The sequence below is a fragment of the Homalodisca vitripennis genome, chromosome 2 (genome assembly GCF_021130785.1).
Source record: "Homalodisca vitripennis isolate AUS2020 chromosome 2, UT_GWSS_2.1, whole genome shotgun sequence".
NCBI lineage: Eukaryota > Metazoa > Arthropoda > Insecta > Hemiptera > Cicadellidae > Homalodisca > Homalodisca vitripennis.
Genome location: NC_060208.1, coordinates 53,943,534 through 53,966,780, shown reverse-complemented (window position 1 = coordinate 53,966,780; position 23,247 = coordinate 53,943,534). Strand labels below are relative to the sequence as shown.

Here is a 23,247-nt window from a genome sequence, read left to right as displayed (position 1 = left end):
CTCCATAATTACCCCCCCACACGCCATGCCTCAAGGCTCACCCTACCTCAACACAGAACAGCTTTATATGAGAAGAAACCTTCATACATTGGCCGGAAATTTTAAAAACCTTCTACCAGACTACCTCCGCAGCCTGACAGGAAACAGACTAAAGAACCTACTTAGAGAGTTTTTTGCTGAAGAGACCTGTATACACACCATTGAAGAGTTCCTGGAATCTGCTAACACTGGAACCACGTGATTTTAAAAATTGAAGCATAAACCTCCTAAACTCACAATGATGACACTATTAAACTGTAATTATCTAACTTTGCATTATGTATTATATTTTGACAAATTACTGTACTTAATGTTCACGTAATAAAGACATTTTGATTTTTGATTTTGATTTGATATATAAATATATACAAGGTGTTTCACAAACGGGTGTTAAAAATTTCTGTGGCTGATAATACTTATCGTTTCATAAAGAAAATGTCATATAAACATAAGTCAAGATATGTCCGTTTAGCTGCTAGCCAACATATGAGGTGTGTTCAAAAAGTATCGCGAATTTTGTGTATTTTCAAAAATTATTTATTTATTTGTGAATATCTATTTTGTCCCCTTCAAAGTAATCCCCCTGGGATATTATACACTTGTGCCAACGTTTTTTCCAATCTTCAAAGCACTTCAAAAAATAATTTTGTTGTATCTTGTTCAGTCCTCCTTCGATGCCGTTTCTATCTTGTCAATCGTGGCTTAGCGTCGTCCTTTCATGGGCCTCAAGTTTCCATTCAGTTTCGGGAAGAAGAAAAAGTCACAGGTGGCCAGATCTGGGGAATACGGTAGCTGCGGTATCATTAGTGTGTTGTTTTTTGCCAAGAAGTCGCGTACAAGCAGCGATGTGTGAGCAGGGGCGTTATCGTGGTGCAAAAGCCAATTTTTGTTTTTCCACAAGTTTGGGCGTTTCTGGCGGATTGCTTCGCGCAAATTGCGCATAACTTGCAGGTAATATTCCTTATTCACTGTTCTATCTTGTGGCAAGAACTCATGATGCACCACGGCCCCTGCAATCGAAGAAAACTGTAAGCAAAACTTTCACATTCGACCGAACTTGGCGTGCTTTTTTCGGTCTTGGTTTGTGCGGCAGCTTCCATTGAGATGATTGAGCTTTGGTTTCCATGTCATAACCATAAATCCACGATTCGTCACCAGTTATGACCCTCTGGAGCAAATTCGGGTTGTCGCGGACAGATTCCAACATCTCATTAGCAATGTTCATGCGATGCTGGTTTTGATAGAAATTGAGCAATTGTGGTATGAATTTTTGCGGCGACCCGTCTCATGCCCAAATTATCGATTAAAATCGAATGGCACGAGCCAATCGATATGCGTAGGTCCTCGGCAATTTCTCTAACTGTGATTCGACGATTGGCCAATACCATTTTCTTCACTTTATCAATTTTTTTCATCTGTTGTTGAAGTGCTCGGGCGTCCGGCACTGATGAAGGTGTTTTGTTGATGTGGCGAAGACGCGGCCTTCTGAAAACATTTTGTACCACCGATAAACGTTGCTTTTGTCCAAAGTAGCTTCTCCGTATGCCACAGTCATCTCGGATAACATTCGGAATGCATCCGCACACTTAATTTAGTTTTTCACACAAAATTTGATACAGATTTTTTGTTCCATTTTTTTGAATAGGTAAAAATCGAAGACGAACCAAAACACGTGAAAGCAAAGCAGCTGTCAACAATTAACTGAACATTCAAAATGGCCGAAATTGTCAACATAAGTGAGAGACATATTATGTACCAACATAACGCTACAAAAAAATCGAAATTCGAATATACGTAACCCGCGAAAATTCAAAATTTACGATACTTTTTGAACACACCTTGTAGATGGATTTCGTTTAAACCGCTGGAATTATAATGAAATTGTTCAAATAGTTGGTGTCTAGAAAATTTTTGTAACCATACATTTGTTGTATTTGACTTTTAAAATTTTCAACAGATGACATTTTGTTAATATTAATGAAAATAACACAACTTTTTAAAAACATTTTTCTATTCGCCAAATTTGGTTTCTTTAGTTTAGCTAGTTTTAAGATAATAATAGTTTGATAAAAAATACAAAATGGCAGCTAGCAGCTAAACGAGATATTTCTCAACCTTTGTTTGTATGACATTTTTTGTTTAAAATGATGAATAATAACACCCACAGAAGTTTGTGGCACTCTTTTGTGAACACACTGTATATATGTCCCTCCCTTCAGGTTTTACGGCTATAAAGTGTTTTAAAAATCTGATGGTCCTTCTGGGAAAAAATTACATTGATCCTGTACTTGGGATTGGGATCCCTTCTGATTACCTTCATTGTTACCAAACATAGCTAAAAATTTTACACTGAAAAATGTATTTTTAAAAACAATACAAGTGAATTGTCAAATAAAAAATAAAGTACCAAGTTGCTCTTGACATCACTAGAGTCAGCTTTTACTTACTTTTAAAACTAAATATTGTAGATTTACAATCATTAACACTGACTTATGGTAGTTTGTCAATAGTTTTTGAATTTGTAATCAGACAAAAATGCACCTTTTTATGTGATTGCAAAAAACGTCTACCAGACTGCCACACTCATCAGACAGGGTAAGTCCTTACAGTACAGAAAATCACTGCTAGAAAGCATTGAATTTCCTTGAGGATAGCAAAAATAATCAATGACCACAAAACTGTGTCACAAAATTAGTTTTAAAAAGTAGTACTGAGGGCATTAGGCTGCCTGGATCACTTTGCAGTAACAGGGTTAAACACTAACAAGTAAAATGAAAGCAATTTTTCAATAAGTTATATTATTTTTTGACTGCCCAAGAAAAGCAGTGATAATGTATATACTACATCTTATTATATATGGTAACTAATATTACTTTAATCTAGTACTGTACCTAGTGCTCGATTTCTAGAACTAGAGGTAGTGGAAATGTAACCTCTCTGGATACTGAGTACATGGAATACCTGCTAGAAGAAATGGAGGACAAAATTTGGAACATTTGAGGTCTTTAAACAATGTTTTTGTGGATTTCTACTGTGTACAGGAAAGTTTTTTGTACAAACAAAAATTTATTATTTTTAAGAAAGAGGTACTACAATGCCATTCCAGTGCATTCCACTTCGAATCGAGCACTGTCTCTACTTATTTAAAATCTTAAACAATAGTGCAACATTGTTTCTAGATTTAAAAACCTAAAAGCATATTTATAAGTTACAAAGTCAGAACATAAAAACTTAATTAGATCACTTTCTAACAACTACTTCAGTCACTATTTACAGTTACTGTATCAAGTATAGTGTATCTTTATAAAAGAAATATTCTAAAATGATTACGGAGAATTCACAACGTAACAAGCACTAAAAACAATACTTTATACAACTAAAAAAATTTGGTGGTCAACAATGATTAAAAATGTAACATGAACGTAATCTTTTAAAATTTATAACAATTGCTAATGTCCTACAAACTGTTTATTTATTTCCTGAGAAATATCTATATTCTAAGATTATTGGCTAGATTTAATACTGAATACGCAGGTATCTAGGAGCATTGGTTGGGGTTGGTTCTTTGGTGAGATATACACTGAGGTGTGTAAGTAGTGGTCTGATCTTATTCGAAAAACTGTAACAAACAAAACACAAATAAAAGGAATACAAACATTTTGAAGTGATTGTTATTGTAAGATTTAGTTATTGTTTAAGAGGTTATGTATATTAAGTAATAACTCTTCACAAAATACATTAAGGCAAAAGATCTCACAAAAATTAATACTACAAGCTCCCGAAAACTTATAGGTTAATAACTATGCCAACGCATTATTTTTAGGATCAGTTTGGTTTTAATAAACATTTAAAATTTTGTTTTGTTTTATTTACCTATTTTAAAGCACAATAAGAGATGAACAGCCAAACTTTGTTGGAAGTAACAATATGATGTAGTCCAACTTCCTTCTTGTCTGAAACAATGTTGTATTTTATTATTCTCTTATTATTATTCAAAATACATACTATAGGGTTCTTAAAAGAGAAAAATTTCAAGGCGTTTAGTGGCATGCCTAATCAATAAATCCTACAAAAATAGAAGGATGTAGCCTAATTAATGTAATAGAAAATTATATTATCATGAAATACTGCAATAAAAATAATATCAGATTAAAATTCAATTTTTTTGCTAGTATGGAATTACAATAAAAAAAATTATTATACGTAACTTTACATCTATTGTAAAACCGGTATATTAATGAGATATAATTATATTTTGGATCTTAGCACAAAGCAAAGTAGTAGGTGTAACAGGTCAAATTACGACATTTGAATATTCGCGGGGAATTGGCAGACTGTGACGTCAGTAAATCAACAGACTGTGACGTCAGTGAATCAGATGTTGTCGGAATTGAGATTTATTTAATTAATAACGAAGAAATATATTAAACTTTATATACGGGAAAAGATTTGATTTAATTAAAAAATGAAGTAAACATAACCAAAATTCGTGTTTTACAAAAGTACTAAATAGAATTACGCAGAAAAGCCAATTGTGGGATAAATGACTTGTATATTGATGACGTCATAAAGCACATGTTGCTAAAAATTTAAATAAAAAGCTTTGAAAAAAATAATAAAAAGAAAATAGAAAGACTTAAATTGATTAATTATAGTAAACGTGATAAATTTCGACAATTATAAGAAAAGAATCAAATTATATTTATTTGTGAAGACGCTGATTTGAACGGGATGAGTATTGTTTTGAGTCGGTATGTGTAGTTTTATACGGAGATTCCGTCTTCTCTTTCCAGACTTGAAGCAAGGAGGTTGTGTGGATTCTCCTGAGATAGTAGTGGTGAAATTAATAGGAAACTGTAATATGGTGTATTGAAATTTTAATGAAGGATGGGATATTTATGTTAGACTCTTAAATTATCAAAGCAAGGTGAGTGGAATTATATATGGATGGACAGTGTAATATGGAATAAATTAACGTCAAGGTCACTTGGTTTGACTTTTCTTTGAGTATCCCATTTATAGAGAAGTGTGATAGAAACTTTATTGGAGTGATATTAAATTTTTTAACCACTACTCAACCTATTTAAAAACCTGAGATAGACATAGACTTGTTGTTGTTGGTGACAACACCACAGACATTCAAATTTAATAGTAATTTGGTATTAAGTTGGAATAGTATGAGTTAGCTAACACGAAGTAATTTACATCACCAATGAGAGGGAGCACATTTTGAGTAGTGATTGGGAGAGGATTGGGACAGCAATTTGTTTATCTGGAAGGTGGCAGAGTTTCAAGCAGTACCAAGGGAACGCAGCTAGCTTTCGGCAGATTTTGAGCAAGATGACGACCAACACCATCCGGAGCAAAATGGTAACAGCAACGTGGGACTGGTAACAAGAAGGCGCACAACTACATGGGGCGTCAACAACACTAAAAAAACCGATACGCAGCAAATTGACACAACTACGAGGGGCAGATCTCGCAACAAATTGACACAGCCAACGTAGGGCGATCTTCAGCAAATTAACCGCAGCCAACGTGAGGCGGATCATCAGCATAGGGTAAAGTTAAATAAAACAAACCTTTTGAATCTTCCTTCTTTTTGACAAACTGAGATGAACAAATATTCCGTGCAGGAATAAAAGGACAAATAACAACAACAAAATTTATACAAATTTAGATTACTTCCATTAAATACATTACATGTGTAGTTAATTAAAAAAATAATATATTTATGAAATATTTTGATTGTTGTAAATGCATAACAAACTTCGTGTTTGGTCAATACATCAAGAAATCAAAAGAGAAATACAGACTATTGATTTGCAGTTTTAATGTGTTTATGTTATTACTTCATTTAATCCAACAATTTTAATATGCAAACTTTGCTAGTTCCAATTAAACCATATTATATCAGAAATCATAGTGATTCTTCAAATTTTAATGCAGAGAATGAAAAAAACTAAATTAAGTTTAACGTAGAAAATAATACCTGGAAGGCAGATGATTGTGTGATATGTTTGCTGAGCCCTTCATCCCCTGTAACATAAACAATTACATTATAAATATATTATTTTTCCTTAAAAAGTAACTATTGAAATCCAAGAATGAAAGTTACTAGATACAATTTAAAGATATGATAAATTCGTTTGAAAATATCATACAACAAAAATAAATTTGTTAAAGAAGTCCTACATGGCCACTCTTAAAACTTCAAATTAAATGTAGATTTGTGTCCACAAAAACTTGTGTATACAAATTTATAAAATATAAAAATCAAAAACGTAAAAGGAAATTACATACAAATTATAAAGAATGTAATGTTACAATAGAAACGTAACAAAAGTTTAAGTGATAAAAATTAAATAAGTACAAATGTATTAAAAATTTAATTTTATGCTTCGTGAACATATAAAATCAGAATCAGAATAATTTATATTACTTTTTAAACATAGGGTACAGATGAATAACATCATGACTGTATATGCAATATTTAGCCCTTCAATGTGTTCTTATTTTATTATCTCATTTATCCTCTCCTGAGCAAATTAATTTGGAAATTTTTGCTAGATTAGGTATTATGTGCAACTTAGTGCTAAGATATGGTATTATTTAATTTATCTTGTAAAAAAACATACACAAAACACTTTTTTCACTTACATATCTATACATTTTCTTACCCTTATAATCTTTCATACATTTCAATGCCATTGTATGTACTGTACAGATTTAGGCCTATTTCAATTGCTACAAATTGAATCCCCATTTAGGCCTACATTCATTGCATTCATACCTACTATTAATTTAGGAACAGCAACTTCAATTTCATTTAGGCCTAGGTGTATATTTTGGAACTTCAAAATTAACATCAGAATCTTCTGAATTGTTATAATCTACCAACCTAAACCAGATAAACAACACAAATGCCTATGTAGACTGAACACTGACTGCAGACATGGTCCATAATATGGCTCAAAAACTCAGCATTACTCATCAGAAATTACTTCTTTTTAATTAATTACTTTTGTTTGACCTGCTTCAAATCACAAGCATACTGTAAGTAAAAGTAGATCTACACGTGCTGTGACTTTTCCAGCTTCTCGTCAAATACTACAATTATGTTGTTGATCACAAAGTTTAACACTTTGAGACAGACAATTTTAAGACCAATCAGGAGTCCAGATCTATCAATATAGACCAGCAATAAATGTGTTAACCCTGGAACTGACATGATTTTATAAAGAATTGAATTCCTTTTTCTGATCAATTAAATTGCAGATAAAGTTAGTATTCATAGTGTAGTGCTGTAGTTTTTAGCTACTTGGAGGCCACAGCACATGTCAGAAGATATTGAACTCAAGAATTTTTACGCTGCCCTGCAGAATCTATACACAACTAGGAAAGTCTAGTATGCTTGGTTAGCAAATGTGTAATAAGAGCCTGTATAATTACACTTGAAGCAATAAAATTGTTTGTAATTCGTATAAATCTCATTCTGATGGTTCCTTACCAGAGGCTATGAAGGGTTGCTTATTCCCCGATATGGGCAGGGATCCTGCGGACAGCCTTGAGTGCCTCGGCAGATGACAGTGGGTGCGTGGGAATCCCACATCCCAGGTCCACACAACTGACACAATCCGACAAGAGTACATGGGATAATTGGTCGTTCCCGAAACTTATACAGGAGCCCTCGAGCCTGCAAGCCACATGAAATGTAAGGTTACAGACTCAAATTAGATTGTTTGATAATGGAATTGCAGTGTGAAAGTACTTCAATAAAGATAGAGACAGATTCTGGAATTTCCCACACAGTGTTCAACTTGATGTATTGTGTAGATACCTAAAATATTGTGGAATAGCGTATTTATATGAAAAATGTTAAATTCCTTGTAAGGTTCTGTACTGTAACATCCAATAAAATGTTTGATGAATTGATGTGTTCATAGATAAATTTGGCATCTTTTGATTATTTTTATACTGTACGTGCAAAAAACTTTTTAGATTAACCTATGAATTAAAAAGATATACTTATTCCAAAATTTTCTTCACAAATCATTGTGTTACTTTTAATAAATTTAGTAAGGCAAAATTGTTTTAATCACGTTAAATACACAACAATGAAAACATAATGCAGATCTTAATTAATGATACTGAAAACGTTTGAACTACATATTATTCACGCAATTTTACATCGGTTGCATACACATTAACAACACAAACAGAAATGCACATCCTGTTAAATGATAAGATTATTTCTTCTTTCGAATTATAAGAAGTACTTTGCAAAATAAATCAACCAAACTCACAATCTGCCAAAATCTAAATCTTCTTGTAGATCGGAAATACCGATGGTGGGAAATAATTTTTACAACTAAAAAACTCTTGACACTTCATGAAAAACTCTACAAGAAAAAACAACTGTCTTTGGTGATGAAACACACAATTGCCAAACAAAAATCTTCTTTAGTACTATAATTAGAAGATAGAATATGTTTTTGTTTTAAGCTCATTATTTTAAATGATAACGAAACTTCATGGACATTTGTCATCGTGATATGTTAGAAAAAACTACAGTAGAACCCCTCATATCCGGCCACCATGGGGACCGAGCCCCTGGCCGGATAACGATTCGGCCGGATAAACCAACCTACAGTACACAGCACTTGACGAAACAAAACAATTGTACTGTACTGTACTAACCGCACTGGGAATAATCAACGAACTGTTTACAGGTTAAACCTATTAGCTCAACTGAGGACAACACAGGAAAATGTAAACAAATAGATACACCAAAATAACGCAAGAGTCGTGGGAGACTAGTGCGTGCAAACTGCGCGTCTGCAAGCCGTGGTAAATAAATTTAGATATTGGCTTCCGGGAAGTGGCCGGATAAACCGAGGTGCGGTAAAACCGAGGCCGGATATGAGGGGTTCTACTGTAAAACAATATTTTTCCAAAACTGGTATCTGTCCTCTTAAGGTGTCATAAAACTCATAATATTATACAGTAAAAGTATTGCATGAAAAAAAAATAAAAAACAAAAGTAAAGTAAAATTCAGTACCTAGAAACATGAGGCTAGCAATCCTTCACCTAATCTCACCTTTCTCAGGATGAGGTCACCATCCATGAACATTGCCAGGGAACTGAAGTGGAGCAGCATCTCGTCAGTCCGCAGACCCTGTGCAATCACATCCTCTGCGTATGCAGATACTATTGCCACACAGAGAAAAAGGTGGAAATAGTCTGTGAGATAGTTAGACCAACAGGCTTCCCACATGCGGAGGGCAACAGGCTCGGGGAATTCCCGTTTAAAACACCTGCAATAACAAAATTTGTTATACATAAATTTAATATATTTTTGCTGCATGTTGCCTCTACATCAATAACACTCAGGTGTCCACGTTGAGTTGTCTGCATGCTGTGAGTAATGAGATAACCACTCAGTTTAAGTCTACCATCTCAACTGTAAAGAGAAATCACCATTCAGATGGCCATAAACTTCAATTGTGGGATATAACGACAAACAGCTGCAGGGGATGTGAGGGTCTAGTTAATCTGTCTATCTAGCATGTACACAGAGGCTGCTCCACTCTGTCCCCGAAATATGCCACATAAAACTATTACCATGAGACGGTTAGTGGTTGTATTGAGTGAAATGGGTTTATTAGTGATGAAAAAATTCAGAATTTTCAAATCTTAAATCTAAAAAATTCAAATTCTTAAAGCATTTTTAAATCTAAGTATAATTTAAGCAAAATCAGCACGTATCTGATATCTTAAATCTTTAGTGACCTCTCAATAACATAAAAAGTGATTAAAGAATATCACTCTATTTTCTATTTTACAAAGATTTGCAGATGTTGAGGGAAATACCTATATTTTTAAGAACTAAACCTACCTATTTTTAGACTTATAACCTACCTACTATTTTATTTAATAGATTATAATATGAGCTTTCAGAATATATGCCTTTAATATGCAAAATATATTGCATATATTTGTATTACTTATAATCCGTATTTTAAACTTAAAATGCTTGGAAAATTTCCAAACCATCTCTACTTATGATAAAAACATATTACAATATGAACTTACTTATATTATGAGAGGAAATATCTATAAAACTACACAAACTGTGAGGTAAATAACAATTAGCTATAGTCTGTTCTTATTCCATCAAGCAGCTAATATCAATACATAGAGATGCATAAGGCAATGTGGCATTGCACAAACATATAAACCTATAAAATAAAAACTGCAAACTAAATATTATTTAAAAAAACAAGGATAATTAGTTCATTAGATTATCTATCTATTCTGAAACTTGATTCCATGGGCATTAAGCATACAGAAAAAAAATGGTTCACAAACTATCTAAAGGATCGCAGTCTGTTAGTTGAGTTAAAACACACTGTTCATGGAAGATCTACCACATCAAAATCATGCATTCTACCAGTGACTAGAGGGGTACCCCAGGGGATCAGTTCTTGGCCCCCTCTTATTCATTTTATTTACAAATGATTTGCCAAGTTTTATTGAACCATACAGTCATTCAGTTATGTATGCTGATGACACTGTAATTCTCACAGCTAATAAATCAGTCCAGTCCTTGGAAATAGATTCATACATCAGCGTCAACTTAGCTCTGGAATATTATCAAAGAAATGATCTTGTTTTTAATGAAGGCAAAACAATGCAACTCACTTTTGGCAACAAAAAAGAAAAAGTCTCCTACATTCCGGATCTACAGTCAGTCACATCAGTCAAACATTTTGGGGTAAATTTCGATAATAACTTAACATGGTCACCAAATATTGATGATCCGTGCAACAAACTGAGTAGAGCTCTTTTTTGCAATTAGAACTAAGGCTATCAGCTCATCTGGTACTGTCAAGATTGCCTATCAGATTCTTTTTGAAAGCCATCTTAGATACAGAATTCTTGTTTGGGGTGCTTCCTCAGCAAAGAATCTTGAACGGGTCTTATTATTGCAAAAAAAGAGCTCTAAGAATTATGGCCTGTGTAAAACCCCTTGATAGCTGTAGACAGGTATTTAAAGAATGGAAAATACTGACTGTTGTAAGTTTATACATACAAGAAACAGTTCTTAACGTAATTGGAAGGAAGATGCAACGGAACAGGGACCTTCATCACTATGACCCACATCATATGTGGGGGCTAGATTCTTCAACAGTCTTCTGGACGAAGAATAAATAAAAGTGATGAAGAAGAAAATGCATCAGTGGCTGTTAAACAGGCCTTTTTACAACATAGACAAAATTTTAAATTGTACAGACATTTTTCTCTTTTGATTATTAAAAGTTATTAATATATTAGTAATTTATTTATTTATTGACAATATTGTTGTTGCTGTTTACAAAATGTTACACATTTGTTTTTAAATTTTGTTTTGTTTTTTTTATTTGTTTTGTATCTGTATGTTTTGTAACGGTCTGTGACACCATTTCTAATCTTTAGGATTGTGAAATAAAGATATTCTCTCTTCCTATCTATGGTTTTCAAACAAAGAAATACAAAAACATTTTAGCAGTTGGTAATTTGCGTGCTGCAAATCCACACAAAGTACAAAATAATACATTTTGCACAAACTCTTTTGATGTACATCTATTATTCCATATATATTTTTTTAGTAATGTGTTTATGATCAGCTGCCATCCCCAAATATAAGCAGCAGACTCACAGTGATGCATGATTCGATTGTCTAACCCCGTTGATCGACTCTCAAATCCGACTCTTTGTTGAAGATTCGGTGAATTTGAAATTTGGCTTTGACATATCACTAGGTTTGTTTATATGTGACATTGTGTCACAGTAGTGATGGCCATCCTGTCAACTTCATGTGACAACACAGACTGCATTGTCCCTGTAAGGAGTTACATGATTGTACATGCAATGCTCCATTTAGTACAACTTTATTTCAAGAATTGTTTAAATATCTTCTCACAGAATTAAGTTTAAAGGCTTAAAGTGGGAAAATGGTTTGCTTGAGATTAGAAAATAAATTATCCGTTTAAAAAATCCTGAATATGGGCAGCATTCATGTCATGTACTGTACATTCCTTTAAAGAGAGTATGTGAATTAGCTGCTGGCATCCGAAGCTCTGCTTTTAATATAGAGGTAAGTTTAAAACTATGTTATGAAAGAAGACTAGTTTTAAATCCAAACATGTTTCACTTCAGAAACTTTGATTTTAGTGTCTTTATGCTAATGAATTTAAAAAAATGCAGTTATTAACAGATGTAAATGGTAATAGTTATAGCTTATATGTAATATAGTTTCTTGTAAAGTCGTGCACTGGCCATGGGGATGTATGGTACAATGATGTAGCCAGGAAATTCCCACAACAGTTTCCAGGGAAGACGCTTACCATTCCCATGCAGTGCTAGGCAATGCCAAACCTATTCCAGAGCGATTGCTGCAAGAGCGAGTTTTCTCTATCCTATTATTATTATTATTTTATTGTTTTGTCATAACCTCTTCTATTTGTCTGCCTTTTCCTCTTCTCTTCCTACTTAATGGAGTTGTTGTACCCTTTGTTTTAATGTAACATGTACCAACGGAAACTGTTTTAATGTTGATGCAATGGGAACTGAAATCACCTAGTGTCAGTTGTCCTGTTTTCAGCCGGCCATGATGTTGTATCATTTTAAATATTCATGTGTGATAGGTATATAAAATGTTAAGTGTGCTATTATTTATTTGTTGTGTATTTTGTGTTGTATTCATAAAAAATTTTAAATTATGACGACACCACATGGATAATCCTAGCTTTTACAACTTAATGATGCCAGAAGATAACTCATTAGAAGTCAAAACTATAGTAGCATTATGACTACTGTTTGACGAAGGTATGTGTTAATGTTTTTTAATGTGTGTTAATTATTTTCCTCCAATGTCTTTGCACATCATCAGCTAGTTGTTCATGTAAACTATTCATGTTTGTGTCACAAACAAAGAGAAAAAAAGCTGTGTGATAGACAATAAGAGGATTGTAATTAGATTATGTTTTAAATTTAGTTCGAAAAAAACTTCAGAGGTACACAAAAACTAAACACTGTTTACATAAAATCTTTCTTTATAATATAAATAACTTTTGCAATGCTAAATATGATTCTAAAATCAACATATTTTTAATAAGAATGATAACACCATTAATACTTATAAAATTAGTTTGTATGTATACAATGTATATTTTTATCTCAAACAGATCAATATTTGGTGATAAATATAAACAAAAAACTTAAATAAATATAACTACCTTTGTGGTTAATTTGATTTATTTAATTCCTGAACAATCAGTTTGTACTGTTTAAAAGTCCATAAAATAATATTGTTTGTCAAAACTACTTTGTTATTTAATAATGTGTTAGAATTAATTTTTCTATTTTTAGAATACATTTTAAAATATTTTAAAGATGACATTAGATTACTTTTCTTCTCACAACATTATGTCAAATTTCTAGATTATTTTTAATATTGGTGTAAGTGTGATCGGTATTATTTTGAATTTAATGTAGTTTTTAAATTCTTAATGTATAAAATAAATCAAATTTCAAAGGATCGATCAATTTGTCCGATAAAGTAATTTTGACATTCATTGTATTTCAATGTGTAAATTCCTTTATTAAATGTTGAGTATCAAATTTTGGGTAGCTGGTTTTTGTTTATTTTTTTATCAGGAGGCCTATATTTTTGGAAATTTTATATCCCAGCTTGCTTAAAAACATCATCAATTTCAAAATCTGTTGATTACATAGATAAATACTGATCGCACATACTCCAATGAGAAATTATTCTATTCTTATATGCAAGAGGAATGATACCAAATTTTAAATTTTTTTCAGTTTATTCATGTTCCAAAATTAATCTAAACACATTATTTAAGCTGCAAATGTTTTTTTTTAAATTTTACTATCTGCATTATTTTTTCCAAATTTTAAAGAACCTCTAATCAAGCTAATTTTGCCTTAGAGGTCCTATATTTTTTTTACATTGAATGTTTAGTTTTTTATTTTGCTAACTTATCTATATATTTATAACTATTTTTTCAGCAAACAATGTCATGTTAGAACACAGTAAAGTTTTTATTTATTTCAATCTTGGCAAGTCACCAATTTAAATATAAGTACTTTGTCATAGTTCTGTTAGCAAGCATTTTTTAATGGTATGTTCAGCATTTTTGTTTTTAATTGTGAAAATATAATTTGTTTTATTCTTATTAATTTTATTACTAAGCACTTTTGGAGTCTTCATTATTAATATACAACAATACATTTTAAACAGCATAATATGATAACTTGATTTATTCTCTCTTAAGTTTTACCAATCTTTAAAATTTTTATTGCAGGACTAACAATAATCATAAACTCAGTAGGTTAAATTTATGTCTTTTAGAATCCATAATCAATGGATATCAATAAATAACTTTTCCTGCTCAGAAAAAAACTATACTATATTCATTCTTTATTCATTTTCAAAATTGTGTATTAAAAAATATCATTAAACTGGTTCAACTGCACTCACAACAGGATCCAACGGTGACAGAAGAGCAGCTCCATGGCATCCGTGTGTTTCTGGAGGTGGGCGTAGAACTGTGGCACCATTTCTCTTATCAACTCCCGCAGGTAGTTCTGGAAATGTGATTGTAAAATTATGTAATTACAAGAAAGAAAGCCACATGTGCAGACCACTAGTTGAGTAAAGACACTGATGTAAATGTGGGAAAAAAAGAAGAAGCAGTTAACCCTCTAAGCACTAACCGTCCTGATCGGGACGAATGGGTGCCGTTCCTAGTGCTGCCGTCTCGATCGGGACGGTTAAAACATCGGTTCACTAATTCCTTTGCTATTTCGTTAATTTTGTTCATATTGAGATTTATTTTATATAGTATTACTCAGGAATAGATACTCTATCGAAATATGATACAATCGATATATTTTATCGTTTTCATATCGATTGTTGTAATCGCTAATTCAGCCATATTTTTATCCACATCAGCTGAACGAATGTCGTCAGCTGTTCATGTGTTATGTTGTGTAGTTGTTTATATTACATTGTGGAATTGGTTGGTTATGAATGTTTTAGTGTAAGGTACTAATGTTTATTGAGTTTCTTATTTGAACAATGAGTGAACTCAGTCGTTCCAGTGCTATTAGAAATGCTTTGGATGAAGAAGATAGTGATAGTTCTAGTGATAATTCAGACTTTGGAACTGACATTGATGACTGTGCTTCAGATCATCTACCTTCTAGTAGTGGAGATGAATATGTTCCTTCTGAACATGAGGATAACGATTCCTTATCGCCAGACAGTGTACAGGTAGGCCGACCTAATGGTATAATTAGACAACCACGTAGGTCTGAAACTAGGCCTAGGTCTAGTCTACAGCCTCTCCCTTCTGAACTTGAAGACAATAATGGTGTTGACCCTCAACCCTCTACTTCAGCACGGGCTGAAAGTCATATTTGGGTACAAGTGTTTCCTCCAGAAGAACCTAGATTTAATGTGTTGGATACATTTTTAGTTCAAAATCCTGGAACACAAAATATGCCCCCTAGACATAGCTTGCCACTAACATACTTTTATCTTTTTTTTACAGACTTTGTTTGGAATTTAATTGTAAAAGAAATAAACCTATATGCCTCAAATGAAATGACTAAAAAAAATAAATGCTGGGAAACTGACACCTAATAGGAGAATGAATCAGTGGGTGAATGTTACGGTCAGAGAGATCAAGAGGTATATCAGTTTAGTAATAAACATGGGGCTAAATTAGAAAAAGAACTTGAAACATTATTGGGCTACTACTGCATCACGGAGAGTTGCCTTTTTCCCCAATACTATGTCACTGAACAGGTTTCAATTGATTCAATCAATGTTTCACATTAGTTCTAGACATAAGATTCCTAAAGAACAGCCAGGCCACGACCCGTGGTACAAGGTTCGGCAATTTTATGATTGTATGAACAAATCTTTCAAACAGTACTTTGTGCCTAATCAGAACATAGCTATAGACGAATCAATGATAGGCATGAAGAATTGTTGCACTTTTATTCAGTTTATGGCAAACAAAAGGCATGCTCGTTTTGGCATAAAAAAAGTTTGAGCTGTGTGACAGCCAAACCAGCTATGTTTTGCACTCAGAAATGTATAGTGGGAAGGACTTTTTGGACGATGGATCAGCAACTGCATTCACAAAAAAAGTAATTCTGCATCTTATGACAAAATGCAATTTATTGGATAAAGGTTACCACCTTTATACCGATAATTTCTATACAAAGTTGCCGTTTGCTGACCGATTGTTTTTTTCCAAAACGCTTATCACTAGCATTGTGAATAAAAACACAAAAAACTTACCAAAAACAGCTGTGGAAGCTAAACTTGGAAGAGAGAAAACTATTTATTTCAGAAAAGGAAATACACTACTTGTAGGCTACAGGCAAAAAGTGACTCGCAAACCAGTGTATTTGATAACCACTGCTTTTCATGCTGATGATCAGATTATTCGTAGCAAAAAAAGTGGCCTAGAGGCTATGAAACCCACACTCATAAATGAATACAATTTAAATATGGGTGGGGTTGACTGCAAGGATAAATCTATCTATCACCTTACTTGCACAAGACCAACTAAAAAATATTGGAAAAAATTTTTTGACAACTTCTTGGACATGGCCCTTTTAAATTCCTATATATTGTACAAGAACAACACAGACATGCCCCTTAGACAGATATCAGATATAACTACACAGTAAACCTAATCGAATCATTAGTTACTGATGGTGATAGACCCCAACCAAATGAAATGGATGATGATCCAGGTGCAGGGGGGGGTGACAGTGGTCATAGGCTTGAACGCCTTTCTGGGGTACGTCAGCGAACATGTGCAGTTTGCTCTACTCCCCAAAAACTTTCTCAGAGCCACTCTTGGTGCCCAGGGTGCAACGTAGGAGTGCATCCAAAATGTTTCCCTAAGTTGAAACATTTTTGGAGGGTGACTGCCAAGAGGAGCAGAGCAACTCGAGAAGCAGAAAGTGATTCAGATTAGATGTAGACTTTTTTAATTGTAAATAGAAATTTAAAATTACATAATAAATCTTGAGTAGTAAACATTTAAAACATTTTACTAATTAATATATTTAAAATAAAAAGTGAACGTTGTTGTTTAGTAGTGGAAAGTATGTCAATGACAATAACATTCTAGAAATGTGATTTTTTTGTGCTTCGGTAAACTTTTATATAATGACATTTATCATTTATATTTTTGAAATAATGTTCAAGTGTTATATATCACTGTAATCACAAACAAATAGAGAACATTTTATATGCAACAGATATCTGTTGTTTATTTTTTTCCTTAAACGCCAATCAATGGATATCTGTTAATTTGGCCAGCGAGCCCACCCGCCCGCTAAGTCTCATTTGTTACAATACGTAAACAATCAAGTAACGACATGAGTCATATACCATTGGAAAGCTAAAGAGTTACCGAACAAAGCACTGTCTTTTTATTATTCTATAACAGCGGCATAGTTTTAGAATGAAGTTGCTATTTTCGTCTTTACACACAAAAATATATAATAATAATATTTATTGTCATATTAAGTTTTGCACTCATCGACAAAGTCACTTTACAGCCAGTAGCCAAGTCAATAAATAAATACATGTTTACATACTAAAATATAAGTGATATGTAAACACATCCAAGAAATATAAACAATTATCCTTATTTATCTTTAGATATAATTATAAATTAATATGGGATGATACAGCAAAAAATTCATCTACAGAATAAAAAGGATTGTTTAGAAGCCAATTATAAAATTTATTGCAAAACACTTTTTTAGGGTATATATTTATTAAATTACGTAATTTGTTGTAAATTTTTAGTGAAACAACCTGGTGACTATTAATGGTTTTATTTAGTCTGCAGAAATTGATTGTAGTAAGCCTACTTGCCTTACTCCCTAGTATTGTAGCTATGATCAGCATACTTAATATTGTTAGGGTATTGAAAAGTATACAAAACTAAGTCATATATGTATAAGTTGAAAATAGTTTGAATTTTTAAGTTTATAAATAAAGGTTTACAATGTTCTAAAAAACCAACACCACACATGATCCTGATTGCTCTTTTTTGTAAAATTAATATTTCATCTATCCTGCTGCAGTTTCCATAAAATATTAAACCATATCTAAAAATTGATTGGAAATAAGAAAAATAAGCGGATCTAATATAATTTGTTTCAATACAATTAGTAAGCTTTTTAATTAGAAAAATAACTCTAGATAATTTTGAGCTAATGTAATCAATATGAGAACCCCATGTTAAATTTTTATCAAAACAAACTCCTAGAAATTTTACTTGATTTGAATATTTATCTAAATTATTATCAATACCAATAGCTCTTAAAGTAAAAATTATGTTTTGGGTTTTATCTTCATTTAAAAGAAAACCGTTTGCTTTAAAACCAATCCGATGCCTTATCCAGAGCACTTTGTGCCAAGATATTAAGCTCATCAATGTTTGAAATTAATGTTGAGGAAAGTGGGTATCATCTGCATACAATATTGATTTACAGTCAATAAAAGCAGGGAGGTCATTTATACTAATTAAAAAGAGAAGAGGACCTAAAACCGATCCCTGGGGGACACCATATTTAATTGTAACTACCTGTGACCAATCACTATTCACTAGAACCTTTTGCTTCCGCTCAAAAAGATAAGATTTAAAAAATTCAAGTTGCAAATTTTGAATACCATAGTATTTAAGTTTTAACAATAATTCCGAGTGATTTACACAATCAAAGGCTTTGCTCAGGTCACAAAAGGTAGCCTGAGCAAAAACCTTATTTTCAAATGCTAGTAGCACTTCGTGCACCAGCTTATCTATTGCATCTACTGTGGATTTACCTTTTCTAAATCCAAATTAAGAAATACTTAAAAGATTATTTTTCTCAAAATAGGCACTTAGCTGATCAAAAACTAAAAGCTCAAATATTTTTGATATTACAGGAATAACTGAAATGGGTCTGTAACTTTCAGGTTACAGACCCATTTCAGTTATTCCTGTAATATCTACACCTGTAATATCTTATATATCTACCCACTTATTTTGTTTTTCTAAGTGTTTTATAGTTTTATAACAAAATATTACTATATATAACTATTATTCTATATATACTATTATATATATATAAAACTAATTTATCTAACAAAAAAACTCATAAAAACTATACATTTTCTGAAAATAGACTAAATTTGTAACACAATCTTGAAATCTTGGAATTTGAAATTTATATAGTTAACCTATATTTTCCAGGCACACCCTTCCCCCTTTTTTACATGCAAAAAACAAAAAAAAATCAAATGAAAATATTTATCCTAGTTACTTATCATCACTGTATGAAACAGTATATCATTGTGAACAAAATTATATTTGTTTCCAACTCTATGTACGCTATATACTGTGTGCTTTCTGGTTCCATGGAAAACAATGCTGGGATTAAAAGGTTTAAATTGTAATAAGCCCTTCCAATCTTAAGGATTCAGTAGTCTGTTGTAGAGCAGAATATAGGAGAACTGTGGAACTTTACTTACCAGATTCCGCTCCATATCAGAGTCAGTGGGTGTGCAGACGAACATGCCACGCTGCATTAGGCCTACAAAGCACCAGAACACATCAGCTTCCGTTTCTATCTCTGCCAGTATGGGGGCCAGTAGGTCTGACATACCCTGGGTGTAGCCCAGTGTGGAATTGTAGATGGCATAGTTCAGCAGGATCCTCCTACAGGAGACAAAGGTACTTGTATGAAATACATATTGTTGAGTTGCAAGATATAAGAAATAGTATACAAGAGAAGGAGAGCTGAGAAATGTTTTATTTTTGCTGATTGTTGCACTCATATTAGTAACCATTGTTAACTGTGTTAATACTGCTTATAAAATGTGTATTAGTTAAAAAAGAAATCTAAATCCTACAATTTGTAAGAATGTTATGATCACAGTCCAGAAATGTATGTTTTAATCACAGTGCTATCACCTTATGACAGTTGATATTGTTTAGTACTCAATTAAAAAAATGAATTCTATTCTTAATTTAACAACCAATTTTCTTAAATTCAATATCGTTAGAGTTGTAATTGAACTGTCTCAATACAACATTATAACTGTAACTTTCATCACATGCCATTTTTAAGATATGTATGTTTAAAAGATTTAAAACGCAGTCATTTGAAAATAAAACTTGTACAAATTTCTTCTGTAATTAGGTCTTTGGATCATACATCTAATATGTTTCAGTGTATTACAACAAACCATTTTTTAATTAAAAATTGTTAAGTGATAAAGCAAAATGGTTGTTGTTTGAGTTTTAAAATTTTGAAAATGATATTTGGTTCAGCTTTGGTCCAGGAGTAATACCTACAAATATTAGTAGAGTTCAGAGAAACCCGCACAAAAAAGTAAAAACTACTAATTATTAGAAAATGGTTATTAAATGATATTTTGTAAATCAAAGTTCATTATGTTTAACTTATTAAGTTGATTAAAGTCACCATGCTGAACAATGGCCTAGGAGAACAATGGCAAGCTCAGGTCTTAAAAGTTATCTGATTTAAAAATTTACCTCCTAAAACTTATAATTATGTGTGGTATATTTACCGAGCATCTTTACTAGTAACTGAGTGTTATTAACTCAGTTACTAACAGTCTTTATTTGGTTTTCCACAGAAACATTCATACATTTCCATCTTATCACAGTTGTATGTTGATGTTGATACATCACTCAGCTTATTTCACTCTCTGCTATGCAGCGCTACTGATTCATTATTTCCCTCAGCTGTGTAGAAGAACATTAGTAATCAGATTGCACTTACTCTATCAGTTGCTTGTCATATTGCATGTAGCGCAAAATTGAAATCGGGTATAACACTTGAATACAGCATACCATTATTGTTATCACCAGAGTACAAATTAATTTATACCTGCTGGGGCAAAGTGTCCAAACAAATCTATCTGTAATTTTTATTAAATGCTGTAACCAGTGTCTAGTACTTTTTACGTAAATGTAAACATGCAAATATAAAAAGTCTGTTTTTAAATTTTACTTAAAAATAATTTTTTATTATCATCCAAAACAACATATATAAAAAATCTGTTTGAAATACTGTTTTCTACCATAGCTGAACCAATTATCAAAATTATATCTTAACAAAATACTTTCAATTTTGTTTATCAAACTGCAAGACTATGAGTTTTTGGTTAAGGTTATGCTGTAATGAAAAAAAATGTTTGCTATGTTTTACTACACAGCTGATTCCAACAGTGTGTGCAATGTAATATCAGTCAGATTTACCAACTACATATCCGAATAGTAGAATAAAAATTTCCTTCACACAACTATAAAGAAACGGGTTTTTATGAATTATTGGATGAAAACCACAGGGAAAATATAATATATATGGTATTTATGAAATCGGAAAAAATCTAATTTTTTTAGATTGAGTAAAAACGGGTCATTGCATTTAAAAAATTGACTTGAATCCTACACCTCTTGCTGATCTTGAAAAATATTAGGTAGATTTCACATAAAAACATTTCAATAAAGGTACTAAATAAGAGAGATTTGATTGTTTGACCAAAATCAGTTTTTTGAGTGCAGTGAGTAAACAACACAAACAATAATCAACTTGACCACATTAATTATGTCTTTGGAATTAGTAACCACCCATAATTCTCTGAGAAAAATTAAGGACGCTAAAGTGTTTGAAGTTTAACATTGATCTTATGGGATAAAACTTGAAGGTCGTTTCACTACATCTGGCTCTTACTAGTTTTTTTTTGTTAAACAATAGAAAAAATATATTACGAGAATTCCTTCCAGCCAAATCAGGGCTTCAGAACTCAAATCCAATTTTGTTTTATTGCTGTCAACAATTATTATTGGATAGATAAGGACAAACATGAAGATAATATGATACTGCTACCACAAGACTATTCAAACATACAAGGTTAAACACTAGACAGACTTTGGGTCAGCAGTGGAGGCTTCATGCTCACCGCACAGTATATAACATCCTCACCTGGATAACTACTACAAATGAATCAAAGTTTACCATTTTCATTTCATTATAGGGGTATTCATTTACTTATTGTATCCTCACATAACAAATTTTATACATGATTAGAGTGAATATCCTCAACATCATCCCCTGGTGGGGGATACGTATTTAACACAATCATCGGTTGTAAAAGATTTACACAATTTTACTGTTTAATTTTTTGGAGCAAAGTTTACTTAGTTCACTTAATTTGAGTACTGATCTATATATTTTCTTCACCCCATAATATCATCATCACTTAATTAGCTACCAGCTGTAAGACTCACATCATGGTCTGTACATGAGGATTGCTCTCCCCTGCGTAGTAAGGATTGCTACGATCCGTACGAACAACGTCTTTCTCCACAACACATTGAATGTTGCGGAGAAACCTCTCCCTTGCTGCACCATCAAGGCTCTCCCTCCGATTCCTGCACACAACATTTTATCACACTACAAATTGGTATGCCCGTCAGTTCAAGACGGTAGTAAAGTCCAGCTGGACTCAGTTGCATTTTGTTACATTTGTCAATAATATTCTACTAGACTAATAGAAAAGGAACAATATTGTAAATGTATGAATTTGGGACTGATGTGCAAGGAATTGTTTATCAGGGTGACCACTCAAACCCTTTCCAAATTCCTGTTTTTTAGGTAAAAAAAAAAACATTCTCTAGTTTATTTTCAAAGCAAATATAAACAACTGTAATACTGTATTTAACCCTTATACCGAGTGCAATGGTGATGGTCTCTCGCCACCAGTTGTATCTGCAAGAAATGCAACAAGTTGCGGTGGCCTAGCAAATTTTGTTGCTAGTGATATATGCAAAGTAATTTGGCGTGATTGATCCTTATCATCTATTTTAAGCTCCTTTGTTTATATCTATGTGTCTTTCAATGTGTCGATGTAAACATCTTGTATACCTAATAATTTTCTTACCTGTGATGTTTGGAAAATGCATATATCCAATTCGGAAAAATTAAAAGAACAAACAATTACCAACCAGCCCTATGGTAGGGCACACAGTCTAATATTGGCGTCAGAGGTCTGCCGTGTATGAACTTATGGTATGAGTTTGCTGATATAC

The 23,247-nt window shown here is 32.4% G+C and overlaps 1 protein-coding gene across 1 annotated transcript; it reads right to left on the bottom strand.

Moving 5' to 3' along the window:
• Nucleotides 1-2,820: 2,820 nt before the first annotated feature.
• Nucleotides 2,821-22,601, bottom strand: LOC124355627 (TBC1 domain family member 16; the record flags this gene model as incomplete). Its single annotated transcript, XM_046806788.1, has 8 exons — nucleotides 2,821-3,658; nucleotides 3,913-3,992; nucleotides 6,032-6,078; nucleotides 7,550-7,735; nucleotides 9,141-9,357; nucleotides 14,586-14,692; nucleotides 19,659-19,845; nucleotides 22,447-22,601. Coding segments are annotated over 5 exons (846 nt in total), but the record flags the coding sequence as incomplete, so codon positions are not given.
• Between the last annotated feature and the right edge of the window lie 646 nt (nucleotides 22,602-23,247).